Raw genomic sequence first — 13,285 nt, 5'->3', positions numbered from 1 at the left:
TAGGGTAAATTAGACATTAGATTCACAACCTATATGAAATGTTAAGGGTTTATATGTGAGAAAATAATGGTGTTACACTCTAAAGTGTGACTTAGTTGACAAAAAATTAGATAAAATAGCTTAATATAATTATAGATTCAGCAATTAGCAATTTTTAATGAATTTAGGCTCTTATTTTACCGAAAAAATAATTCAAGAACCTAAATTTTCACTGAGGTGAAAGGTCAGAAACTAAATCGGCACTTAAATATAAAATATATGTATATATATAACAATTGATGGTTCCATATCCAGCTTAGTATACAAATTCATTGAAGAAATCCACCGATAAAATGACTACGTGGGCAGAGTAATTCTCTATCCAGTCCAGAGTCCAGACCAACTATCTTTTCGTTCTACCTTGTAAGCAAAACATCATACAAACAAATACACAGCAAAGGTAGACTACAAAAATGAAGTAGACCAAAGTAGCAAAAAATCATCAAGATTCTAACACTATTAGAGAAAAGGTCTCACAACTCATCAACACACGTCATGTGAGCTTCTAGTCACTGAAATCCTGGAACAACTCTGGAGGTATTGACAGAGGACAGTACTTCTTCGCCACGAATTTATACTGAAACAGAAAGAAATGTCAAAGATTGAACCCAGATACCGACTATCAGACTTGAAGATATTATGAGGCCATAAAACTATTAAGTTATCCCCACTTAAAATTGTTTTCATCCAACCTATAAATGCGATCATCAAAGGAAATCTAAGTTAAAAAAATAGGGTTGGGAAGCAATCACAACTCACGTTCTAAACTTCACCCGGACGGTTAGAAAAAAGGGGAGAGAGAGAGAGAGAGAGAGAGGGTTTCTTCATACCTTATGTTGACTGTACTTCTCCCTAACTGCAGGTAAGTTTGAACCACAGCCATTACAACACAGATGATGCAGTGCTTTGACACAATCACTCAAATCTGAGGCTTGGTAAAGGGTGTAGCGTCTCAGCGTAGAATTCTGGAACAGATAGAGAAATTATGTTCTATACTATACGTTTATAAGACACTTAAAAAATGAAGCAAAAATATAAAGTAAAATATTTCAAATACTCTCACACATAACAACATACCCAAGGTTTCTTCAAAGGGGAAAGAATATACTTTGCCAAGAAGGCAGCAGAAGCAGCTATTAGAGATGGGGCATAACAAAGCATGCTATATTCTACAAGAGACAACTCCGCGATGTAAGAGGCCAAGTACCAGAAATGCTCTGATGGAACCTAGGAAAAGTTGCAGGTTAGTAAAACTAGATTTATGAACCACAATAACATCAAAAGACATCAGCAGACAAAACATTCAATTATCCTGCCTACATCCAAGTAAAATTCAGATTAGAAGGCAACTTCAATTTTCAATGCATAATGATTTGTAGCAAACTTCATAACAGAAAGCATGTTCGGACATCTTATAAGTGGAGGAAATTAAACCAAAAGGTGCTAGTCGAAGACAAATACCTCACTGGTCTTTTGAGCAGCAAAACAAAATCGCCTTAAAAAGCACATGGCCGTTGGAGATGTCATTTCAAACTTCAAGTGATTCAGGACAGAGGATTCCATTTGCAAAACCTGCATCCACGTATTGATAATTTTTTTTTTTTTAAGAAGAATTAAAAAGCCAACTCAAACAAGCACCTATCACTCCATCTAAGATTAGCAAAAATAAAACCCTGACCTCCTCTTTAACGTATGTGTTGTCCGTAAAGTAACAGAACTGTTCCACCTCAGGAGCAATAATCTCCTCGTATTTACTGGAAAGATTATCATTCACTACGTTAAAATGCATCCTTCATATACTTATATATTTATAAAGTCAAACACATCCACATGCCCAAAGACAATATGAAGCAAATGAAAATCTTACGCTGCAATCATCATGCATGCAAGACCCAGCAACTGCAATTGTTTCCTATGCATCACATTGCCAGAAAGATAACGGTCTACATAGTTGATAGTCAGATATAGTGTTTCTGGTACCAGCCTGAACTCTTCAGCAACCTATAGATTGAAGTTATAAGTCACGATAACCACCAATCAAACAGAATTTTAAACATCATTGATTTGTAGTGGTTGTTAAACATTAAACAAAATTCAGACAGTGGATTCACCTCTACTAGCCAATCAATCAGAATAGCACGCATGTCAGCATTGATGTCTTTCTGGATTGTTTCCATAAAGTCCATGAAGGGCCTTCTATTTTCCTGAAACCCAATAAATCAAACAAATCGCATGACACAAGTGGATGGAAGAAAGGGGAAGTTATAAGATAACTTGTTAAGATAGTTGCAAGAACTCATTGTACAGGCAAATTTGTACATAAAACTTGTAGAATAATATCCAATTTGAGGATGGGGTTCAATTTTAACAAGTAAGCTAATTCAGTAATTGGATATTAATTCTACATTTTATGAATTTCTTGTCCAAGTTAATACTCATTTCATCCATCAATATAATTTCCCATTATGTCTAATTTTTGTACTTTCGACATTCTGTAGACATAATTTCTCAAACTAGCATACACAATAAGTATCTTTCAGTGAGGTTTAACAATAAGTTACAGCTAACATCCACCAAAGAAAATGGCAAACAAAGTGATCGTATATCAGAATAATTGACAACTAGTTTATAAGATATTGATAAAGTTTGTTGGTTTACAATAACTCGTAGAAGCTTAATTTGTTAGTAAGCAAACTATGTCATGTTCTAAATTCTGAAAGATCTTCTCAAGAGTGGGGCTCTCATCTCCCAAATGTGGAATTTCAACATTCTGTTTAAACTGAATGTGCTTACAATTCAGAAGTGGTAAAATTGACAGATGAAAATTATACGGCTGCAACTACAGAAATCAAAGTGTAACGTGTTTATGAGATTTTTCCAACTGCAACCCACTAAGAATGGAGAATGGCATGTTGCATACATGAAACATCTAAACGCCTATAATATACATCATACGAAGGTAAGTAAATGTGTAAAATGTGATTATCAGTGACATACAGTAATATACAGGAAGTTTCCAAAATTAAAAGCAATTATTATGTACAAGATCATTCATGCTAGTTGGAAAATAATGTCAAACCTCAGATTCACGCAAGTGCTTGTATATGTCCGGAGCAATGGTTGCACAAAACTGTGGATCCAAAAGATTGGCATCAATATCAACGACTTTATCTGTTGCCTCCATATCAACAAATATATCTTTCTTCCAGATATTGCCTGAAATCAAGATTGAAAAGATATATTTAAGTAATGTATCATGGCTAACAACCACACTGATCGTGATGTATACCGTGTCTATTTTAACGGATTAAAATAGGGAGGATCCTGAACTAAAACAAATAGCAGAGAGAGAGAGAGAGAGAGAAGAAAACAATGTTTAAAGGAAGAAACCTTCTTTTCCTGGATAGTCCGAAATGAATAGGCTCTTAGTTGTTTTTTTCCCAATCGATTTAACTTCTGAAACATCCTCATTGTCAATATATTCAAATTCTGGACTCTTTAACGAATCACACGTAGACATGCTCTCATTCAAAGAAACTGAAGCACTAACTGATCTGCTTGGAGATACATCCCTGCTTCTGAATGCATGATTTATGCAACTGGGAGCAGGAAGAAAAGTACCGCTGCTGCTTGGAGAAGGATCAGTGCCAATTACTTTAATAGTTGGATCAGTTCCTGCGACTGATGTACCACTGAAAGGAACCAAGATGCTTGGTTTTGAACTCAACGATTCATCGCTCCCCGAGACGCCAGTCTTACTCGTGCAAGATGACGCTTTGGTTGCCATCTTAGCAACTTCAGTTTGACATGGCACCTTCAAATGTACAACACAGTCAATCTTTTCTCTCAAAATATTATCGTCAATACACCAATACACCATAAATTGAAAGATCACAATGACCTGTTTATGTAAATACAAATCGAAAGATCACAACGATATAACCATAAATTGAAGGCAATTTGCATGTAACGAATCTACTAACATTGCATAATCCATCTTATCGTTATAAACATGCACATTTCATGTATCTCTCATCTGCATTTCCAACATCAAATAATAACATATTGTTTTTACCCAAACCTATTTTAGTAAATTAGTGAAATAGCTCCAAATATCATGTTGAAACTCAAAACACTTCAGTTTAACCCCGGAATTCTTTGGGTTAAAAAAAATAATAACAAGTCCATTAGACTAAATGAAGTCACATAGTTCTTCAATTCTTTGGGTTACGTACAAAATTCAGGGTTCTAATTAATTTATCAACATTTCTTTCTATAAACAGGAAATTCTTCAAGAAACAGAAGAAAATAATTAAATTAAATTAAATAATACTAGTAATAATAGTAGTCATAATAATAACAACAACTTAATTATTATTAAACAGAATAAATTGATTAATGGAACGAGGACGAAAAGTAGACGAACCATGGGCTTCGACGAAGTGGAACTCGGTGGAACGATTTGAGACCCATTCCTCTGGTTCGTGACGTCAGCGAGAGCAGTTCGCTTCTTGGACACTTGGGTCTTGGCCGCCATGGGCTTCTTGTTCGGATGATGCGAAGCGGAGGGCTTCTTGTTCGGACGATGCGAAACGGAGGGCTTCTTGGGCGCGGACGACGAGGATGACAACAGCGGTGGACGGCGGTTCCGGGCCGACATTTTCAGGCCAAACCCTAATCGAATTCCGTTGCAATAAGCCAATGTGGTTAACTTCTCAAAGAAGTCACAGAGTGAGAGCTTTAATGGAAGCGGGAAGTGGTACGGATTTCAAAGGGGCGGAGAGATCGTGACCGCCCGATGATTGTTGGCGGTGGAAGAAGAAATCTGAACCGTCCGTGTGACGCGGAAATGGTTCCGCATTAATGCATGAGAATTATGATTATTAACTGAAAAATTGTTTTGGGAAATTTTATTTAAACCCAGATAACCTCTTTTTATACCCAACATAAACTTTAAATATGAATTTTCTTTTTGACCTTATTGCATAATTATTATCAAGTACAAGATAAAATTAATAATAAATCTAAAATTTATCAATAAACTCACACCCATCACACAATCATTATCCTAGGCACATGGGTTTGATTCACACTCCATGTTCTAAGAAATATTTACTATCCGAAAAGAGGAAAAAACGAGGTCTTTGTCTAAAGAAATTCCTTGAGAAAGGATGGATGTATAGAACTCTAAGACGTTAAGGGTATTCATGACAGCTAAACCCTAAGACGCTCTCATAAATAAGGGTATTGTCCGCACCCCTCTCCACCAACATACCCAACAAACTTGGAATTGCAATGGTTGCCTATATCCCAGTATCAAGACCAAAAGAATAGCTGAAGAACTGAAGGGAAAGGTAAGTAGCAACATAGACTTTTTTTATGTCATTCGACGTAAGCTGGTTACCAGCAAATGCAAATAACTTTAGTTTGATCTCAACAGTTGAGTTGTTATGAACTCTATCCCATAACACATTTTTTTGGTGAAAGATAACAAATTTAATTCAGTAAGAATTGACTTATTCAATCTCCCTTCCCAAGCTCAGATTCATAAAGGCGCTTGATGTGGTATATAATAGCACTCAAATTAAACCCTTTTTTTGACAATTGTAGTATAGATATAAGTAGGGATCGTTCTAGGCCGGGGATTAGGAGGGATTGCTATTCTAATGAAAATTGACTCAAAGATACAAAAATATGCTTAAAAACACTTAAACAAACTCAAAGACTCTTAACTAAACTTATATGACTCAAAACAAACTTAAAAGACTCAAAACAACACAAAACAATCCAAAAGACTCAATTTAGACTCTAGGACTTAATTTGGACGGAAATAGAATTAGTTTTGACTCAAAAGACTCAAAAACACACTTTTGGACAGATTTGAAATAAGTAAGTAAAAGGGGATTGGGTTTTGGACGAATTTAAGAGAAAAACAAGTAAATAAAAGACTTAAAAGAGATTTGGACGAATTTGGGAAAACCAATAGATGATTAGATAGCTAGGGAACACTTTTCCACATGACATATTCAAACATAAATTGATTTCCAGTTGCTTTTTCGATAAACCATGAACCTCAACACCCCATATTAACCGTGACATCACTAATTAACCCTCAGATTTTCCTTAAGTTATTGGATTGGATGACATCATACGACAACCCAAAGCATTCTTCAAAAGTTCCCTACATGGCATCATAATAGAGATACAATCAAAGATCATTACGTTCAATGAAAATCATAAGTATTGACAAAACACTCGTCACTATGACATCATGATACTCATGCTAGGAATTTACTTAACATGATTGTGAAAACAACCTTAACTACTTGTGAATATAAGTTTGTGACGATTATGTGAAACTCCCTTATATTCTAGCACCAAATTCAAGCATGCAAATTAAGTAGGCCTCCCTAATCAACATACAAGAATAAGTTATCCATCAAACGGTTAAGTAAATTGCATTCACCATTTATGAAATCACAACTGGAATTAATTGATAGGAGCATATTTATGCAACTTAGTTTGCTTGTTTTCGTGCATTTATGTTATTAGTTCTTAGTTATTTTAGTTCTTTAAGCTTCTTTTGTGTGTTTTCAGGTTCGTAAGGCAAATTTGGCGAAAGGATGCATTTTGGAGCCTTTTGGAGCACTTTTGGGCACATATTGGATAGCTTATGCTTGGAGCAAAAGGAATGGACGAAATTGAAGAGTTGATGTCGCAAGGATTCCTACTACGACAAGGATTCCCACTCACATGAGGATTCCTAGTTGGACGAGGATTCCTAATCACACAAGAATTCCTACTTGAAGTAGGAAAGTTAAGCCAAAGTTTCCTATTTTGGTTGACCTTTCCTAAATCAAGAACGCTCTAAGTTTTAGCACTTAAGATGGCTCCCGAGCACCCTTGGACAACAAACAAAGGTTCTTTGCAAATTTTCCCTTCCTTGCCGTGCAAAGAAGGTGGTTTCCCTTTCTTTGTGCAAACTTCCCTATTTTTCATATGTGTTAGGACCTTTCCCTTATTCTAACACCTCTTGTTTAATGCCTTACCTTTCCCTAAACCTTATGCTGCACCTCCCCTTATGTTTCCTGATTTCAAACTCTTATTTCCTAGTTTAATTCACTTTCCTAGTTCTAAAACTTTCCCTAAAGTCCTAATTTCTGATTTCTTGCAAGGAATTGACTTTTCCTTCCTTCTTTTGCACCAATTTCGTTTCTTACCTTAAATCCCCTTTCCTTGTTGTACAAGGGGTTTAATTTCTGATTCCTTGCAAGGCAAGGACATTCCTTATTTGTTTAAATTCGTGCATCCCCTTTTTCTGATTTTATTTGGACTTTATTCACTTACCTTTTCTATTTAGACTAGGAAATCTGAATCAAAACTTAATTAGGTATGTTATTAACTTCCTAAAACACATATAATCAGCCTTTGGCCGAACCCTAGAGTATCATACACACAGAAATTCGTCCATGCACTCACACACACATCCATTCATCCCAAAACACCAATCTGCACTCCAGAAACACAACCAGCCGCACCACCTTCTTCCACCCTCTTTGCCGAGTTCTCCACCACCTTCCAACCATCAAACACTCATCCACACCCAACCTACACCCCTTGCCGTGCCTCTAACCACCCCAAAATCCATTCTACATCACCAAAACAGCCCAGAAACCACCACCATCCAATCTGCCGCAAGCAAGGGAAAGGAGACAGATTCACTCAATTGTTTGGCTCTTCATTCTGAGTTGTTGAACAATTTTAGGTGTATTCTATCTTATATTTCAATGTCTAATTCATGTAATCTTTGTTTTGCTTTGAGAATGATTGGCTAAATTCGTTTTGGCTAAGGGTGTATTCGAAACCATGATTATATATGTGAAATAAGTTGATTACTTCCAGTTATCGTTGCATAAGTCGTGAATACAATTTGCTTAACCGTTTGATTTAGAACTTATTCTTGTATGTTGATTGAGAGTGCACGCTTAATTTGCATGCTTGGATTTGGTGCTAGGATATAAGTTTGTTTCACCTAATCGTTATGAATTTATATTCACAAGTAGTGAAGGTCGCTAGTCACGATCATGTTAAGTAGATTCCTGGCAAGAGTATCATGCTTTTCATAGTTACAAATGCCTTGTCGATGCTTATGATTTCCAAAGAACATAATGATTCTAACTTGTGTCTTTATCATGCTATTCATATAGAGAACTTGTTAGGAATAATTTGTTTGCGATGCATATTCATCCAATTCAATGATTCTAGGGAAATTTGAAGGTTAATTTAAGCGGACCTAATTAACTTGGAGTGTCGAGGTTCATAACTTATTGAATTGATAACTGGAAATTGATTTACGTTGCATATATTTCATGTGTGGAGAAGAACCCCTTAGCTATGTTGGAAATGTGCCCTAAAACCAATCATATGATGATACTTTACGGACATTTCACAAAGTTAAACTAATGTAGTTTAAATGTAAAGGGCAAAGATTATTGTTTGAGCCGTCTCATATAAATGTTATATGCTTAAACGATAAGTCCAAGGAATATGTGATTGGAAGAATGTGATCTAAAGAAGTTAGATTCATGAGACCATTCTTTCGTTGACACATCCTAAACGTTCCTGATCATAGGATTGTCAATTGGGCATTGACAGTCCGTTAAGATCAGTATGTGCTATGTCTTCTCTCAGGGAGAATGACTAGTCTTGAGTCATTGGTGTGTGTGACATCAAGACAAGTACGTAGGTGCTCAATAGAGAATGAGTTCACTGAACACGATCAACGAAGAGTTCTCATATTCATGTCACATGAGAACTCATGGTTGGGATAATGCAAATTAGTCTGTTGACCTGAGGCATCACAGTTGTCTTGTGGTTAGGTCCTTAATCTTTGATTATGTCAAAGTCACTCCATCAGGAGGGTGTCCACGGCATCGTTGGGGTTAAGCCACTTAGCCATGGAGGCAAGTGAATGCGCAACAAGGGATCTCTAACCTTCAAACTGTTTGAGGGAGAACACTCTATGATATGATTAAGAATCTTTGGCCAAAGTATGAATGAGATTTAGGAATGTGTTCCAAATCACATTCAAGGTAATCATATAAGCACAAGACTCACATTGGATAGTAGACATGAATAAACTATCAAACCAAACAATGTGGTCAAAAGTATTGTATTAGAGAAATACCGTATTGCATTTGTAATCCTAAAACTGAATAGGTTCTCCACCTCTTCTGATTAGCTTGGGTAACCATGACATGCTGCTAGGCGTCAACCATGGTTTGTGGAAGCCCTAAAAGTGTATTATCACTAACGGGAGAATTGAAAGTAAGTTTCAATTCACAATCGATTAGAAAGAGTTTTAATCGCCCACTGCCTCGCTAAAAGGAACCTAATGGATTGTTCACCGAGTAAGGTAGAGTTTGAAGAAACAACGAAGATGAGTAAGAATAATTAAATGGTTTAATTATTTATCTAAGGCTAGGATTAATTAATATGTTAATTAATCAAACGAATAAGTTCGTTAAAGACCTCGGGTTAGTTTTGGGCCGCAAGGCCCAATGGGATTTGAATGTCAAGCCCATTAACTCAAGTTGTATGACAACTTGAATAAACAAAGGGCTTGAAAGCCCAATAAACCCTATAGGCCGGCCATGTTAGAAGAATAGGGCTTTTGGTCCATTAGGTCACTTATTTGAAGGGACTATATAAAGGACTTTATAGCCTAAAATTCGTTAAGGGTTGTTTTTGGGGAAAGGATGAGAACACAAGCTCTCCTTTCTCTCTAAAATTTCGGCTACCTTGGAGGGATCATCTAGCAATCAAACTCCTCCAAGGTCACTCATTTCTTCTTCATTATGCCTTGGTGATGAATCATTAGAGGTTCTCAATTTTGGGAACTTTGGAGAAACCTTTTTTCATCCATCCAAATCCATAGATCTAAGATGCAAGGAATGAAGGCCCTCTCTTTGGGTGATTAGCCTTTGTTTAAATACAAAGAGGAATCTACAAAGGTATATATTTCAACTCACTTTGTTTTGAGTTGATTATTGGTTCACCATTTTACTAGGCTTTGAACATTCATGGGTAATGTTTTGTTTTTAAGTGCATGCTAGCATGATTCCGCCTTTAATTTGTTAATTGCATGCTAATGATGTTGCTTAAATGAACATGTCATCTTCCAAAATAATCCTTCAAGTGGTATCAGAGCCTAGGCCTAGTTTATGGTGGATCCTTTTTGGGTTTTGTGATTTTTCATATTTTGTGATTTAAGTGTTGTAAATGTTACAAGCTTTGTTCTTGCTTTGAATATAAATTTTGCTTGAAAATTTAGCATCTCAAATGTTGTAGATGTATTTCATTAAAGCATGAATATTGGAACTAAAAGTTGGTGCCAAGTGTTTTGGGATTTTCGGCCAAATCCAAAGGGTGATTTTTTGGGTTCTTGTTAGTCTTGTTAAAATGGTTTTAAAGTGCTTTTTGGAACCCCCTAAGTACCCTAGGATATTAACCCTCTTTTGAGTTGTGAAAATTTGAGTTTTTGGTGAAAGAAAACATCCATGGAGCTATTATGAGTTTTCATGTATGTTCTTCATATTTCTTGAAGTTCTTACCAAGAACAAAAAGTTTTGAAGTTTTGATTCAAAAGTTTTATGTTTTTCATAAAGTTTTGTTTTTCAAATGGTGGGTGATAGTTATTGGTGAGATGTGACTAAATGAATTTTAAAGTTTTATAAAAAAACATTTTCTTACAAACCATCAAAGTCACCTTTGTCTCACCTACCAAAAACCACTTACAAAACTTTAGATTTTTTCAATTTTTCAACACTATGGCCGGCCACCTTTGGTAAAAGGTGTTGGAGGGACTTTTGTGCAATTATATAAAGTTTTGATACTTTTGTGTATTTGCATTTTGACCCCAAAAGTTTTTGTTTTAACAAAATGACCCAAATTGTTGTGGTCATTGTTTTTGGCCCAAAACAAAATGAGAACAAAATTGTTTGTCTCTTTAATGAGAATTTGATTTTCATTATATTGAGTTCCATTTAAATCAATTCTATGGATCCAAAAACCAAATGATAATTGTTGCATTCAATTTAATTAGTTAAAGTGTTAATTAATTAAAGGGTGATTATGAACCTTAGCCTACGATAGTTGAGCTATGTGAATGGCCGTTCCAAATTTGTTTGAACCATGGGAATGAGTAGATTAGATTTTGGTTGTAATTTGATTTGATCAAATGTTGTAAAAGGGCATAAGCTCTTCTTTACTTTAAAGTAATTAGTTATATTCAATTGTTGTAAAGAGCATAAGCTCATATTTACTTTGAAGTACTTCTTTCTTGCTTTATTTGATATGCATGAAATGAAGTAGTTGGGTCCAACGCCCTAAGACAACACGCCTTAATGTGATTAAACGCGTAACTAAAATCAATCTCCATCCCTAGTCCGAGATTCAACACAAGGCTCGTGTTGGATCTAATCAAAGGTTCATAGTCATCCTAAGGCCCTAAGGCAACTATATAGTCCATCAATGAATGCAAACCTTATGTTAGTAGTATCATATACTCTTGCTTTAAAAACCGTTTTAAAAGCTTAGTGGGAGTATTATATACAACTAAATCAATCATATGGACCAATAGTTGTAATAGGACCAAAATTGTTTTAATTATGATTAAAATGAATATATATATATATATATATATATATGTGATGAGACCTAAAACCCTCAACAAACCATTATTAAGTTGATAAACGAGAGATGTTTTGAACATTTCTTCGTAGGCCTTCCACCGTGGTGGGCTCCAATCGTTTGTGACTTGTACACCGGCTTCACCCTATCATGGGGGAGTACAAAGTGCATGCTTACACTCAGGAGGAGTCCATAAACATATGATGAGGTAAGTGTAGGCAACGAGGATGGCCGATATCATATCATTGTGAGGCTATTCTTGAACCCCTTCATGAACTAAGCATGGTGGGAATAACTTAACTAAGTGCAATGGTGCCGATATCGTATCATCGTGAGGCCACATTCTCTAGAGGCCAAACTAGATGGGTAATTACAAGAGTTGTAAATGAGTAAGCGTACTCTCTCATTATTATTAATGCTAACCGATATCGTATCATCGTGAGGTGGGCTTGGTAATGGTGAGTCTCCCATACCCCGCTAAGAGTTCAACAAAACTCTCGAATTCCGATGAGGGATATGGAATTTGCCAAAAATAGTGGGTGGTGCTATTTGATTTAAAGACCCGAATCAAATGGCTTAAAATCAATCAATTTATATTCGTTATGTATTTGTTTACCAATATATTTGCAAACGCTATCCAAAACTTGACAAAGAAAAGCCGAATGCTTTAATTTCCGGACTTAGTTCTACAATCCCATAGATTGTCTTTAATGGCTTGTAGATGTAACTAAGTAGTCTCATCCTCACAATCTTCCTATTGATAATGTATCATTGGAAGAATATGTTAGATAAGTCTAACATGAGAAGGACAACACTTTTAATGTCATAATTCTTCAAATACAAATTGTTGTATGAAGAAATAAGAGTTGCTTTGAACAACCCTTAATCAACACAAACTTTAGTGCTTGTTTCTTTGTTACATAAACAAGGAACTTTTGAAGTAAGCACAAGGGCATGGACGCTTTATGTGCCATGATTCTTCACTTATAAATTGTTGTATGAAGAAATGAGAGTTGCCTTGAACAACTCTTGAAAGTTTGTAATTATGTTTAGAACATAATGGTTGGTTGACAAAAATAGTCCATCAACATGGACTTATGATGATTTTGAATCATTGAGTGTTGAAGTGTTAAACCACTTAACGAGATGGAAATTAGGCAAGGACTTCACCTTTGTGTCCCTATCCTAATGGTTCACTAAGTTTATTGTAAACTATATAGTGAACAATAACCACACACTCTCCAAATTGTTTGATGTGTATAACACAATTGAAATAAGTTTCAAGAGAGATAGTGGGAGTTTAGGGACCATGACTATTGTAGTCAAAGGAGAAGTCAAATGAAGAAGGCAAAATAACTCCAAGGGAACAAACTTTCTTTATGAAAGGATGGACATTGGAAGGGGTATTTGCAAGAAATGTCTTGCAAGTGTCAAGAACACACCTTTCGAAGGTGTTGTAATATGTTCTTGAAATAGTTCAAAACAGTTGGTTCTTCTACTTGAATGCTTGATTCCGTATTAGTAACTATGTTTTACAATTGTTGTAAAAGTGTGC

At 35.6% G+C, this 13,285-nt stretch overlaps 1 protein-coding gene across 1 annotated transcript; it reads right to left on the bottom strand.

The window, feature by feature from the left end:
• Window positions 1-243: 243 nt before the first annotated feature.
• LOC137718601 (cyclin-A1-4) lies at window positions 244-4,945 on the bottom strand. Its single transcript, XM_068458150.2, has 10 exons — window positions 4,466-4,945; window positions 3,430-3,853; window positions 3,119-3,255; window positions 2,151-2,243; window positions 1,907-2,040; window positions 1,718-1,793; window positions 1,501-1,611; window positions 1,117-1,266; window positions 870-1,004; window positions 244-616 (listed from the first exon to the last, which is right to left on the bottom strand). Exons 1-10 carry the CDS (start codon window positions 4,697-4,699, stop codon window positions 545-547), a joined length of 1,566 nt encoding a protein of 521 aa, XP_068314251.2. The 5' UTR covers window positions 4,700-4,945; the 3' UTR covers window positions 244-544.
• Between the last annotated feature and the right edge of the window lie 8,340 nt (window positions 4,946-13,285).

This window comes from Pyrus communis, chromosome 8 (genome assembly GCF_041283825.1).
Source record: "Pyrus communis isolate YQ-2024b chromosome 8, ASM4128382v1, whole genome shotgun sequence".
Classification (NCBI taxonomy): Eukaryota; Viridiplantae; Streptophyta; class Magnoliopsida; order Rosales; family Rosaceae; genus Pyrus; species Pyrus communis.
Note: the sequence above shows the minus strand (reverse complement) of the source record. Positions and strands in the feature narration are given on the sequence as shown.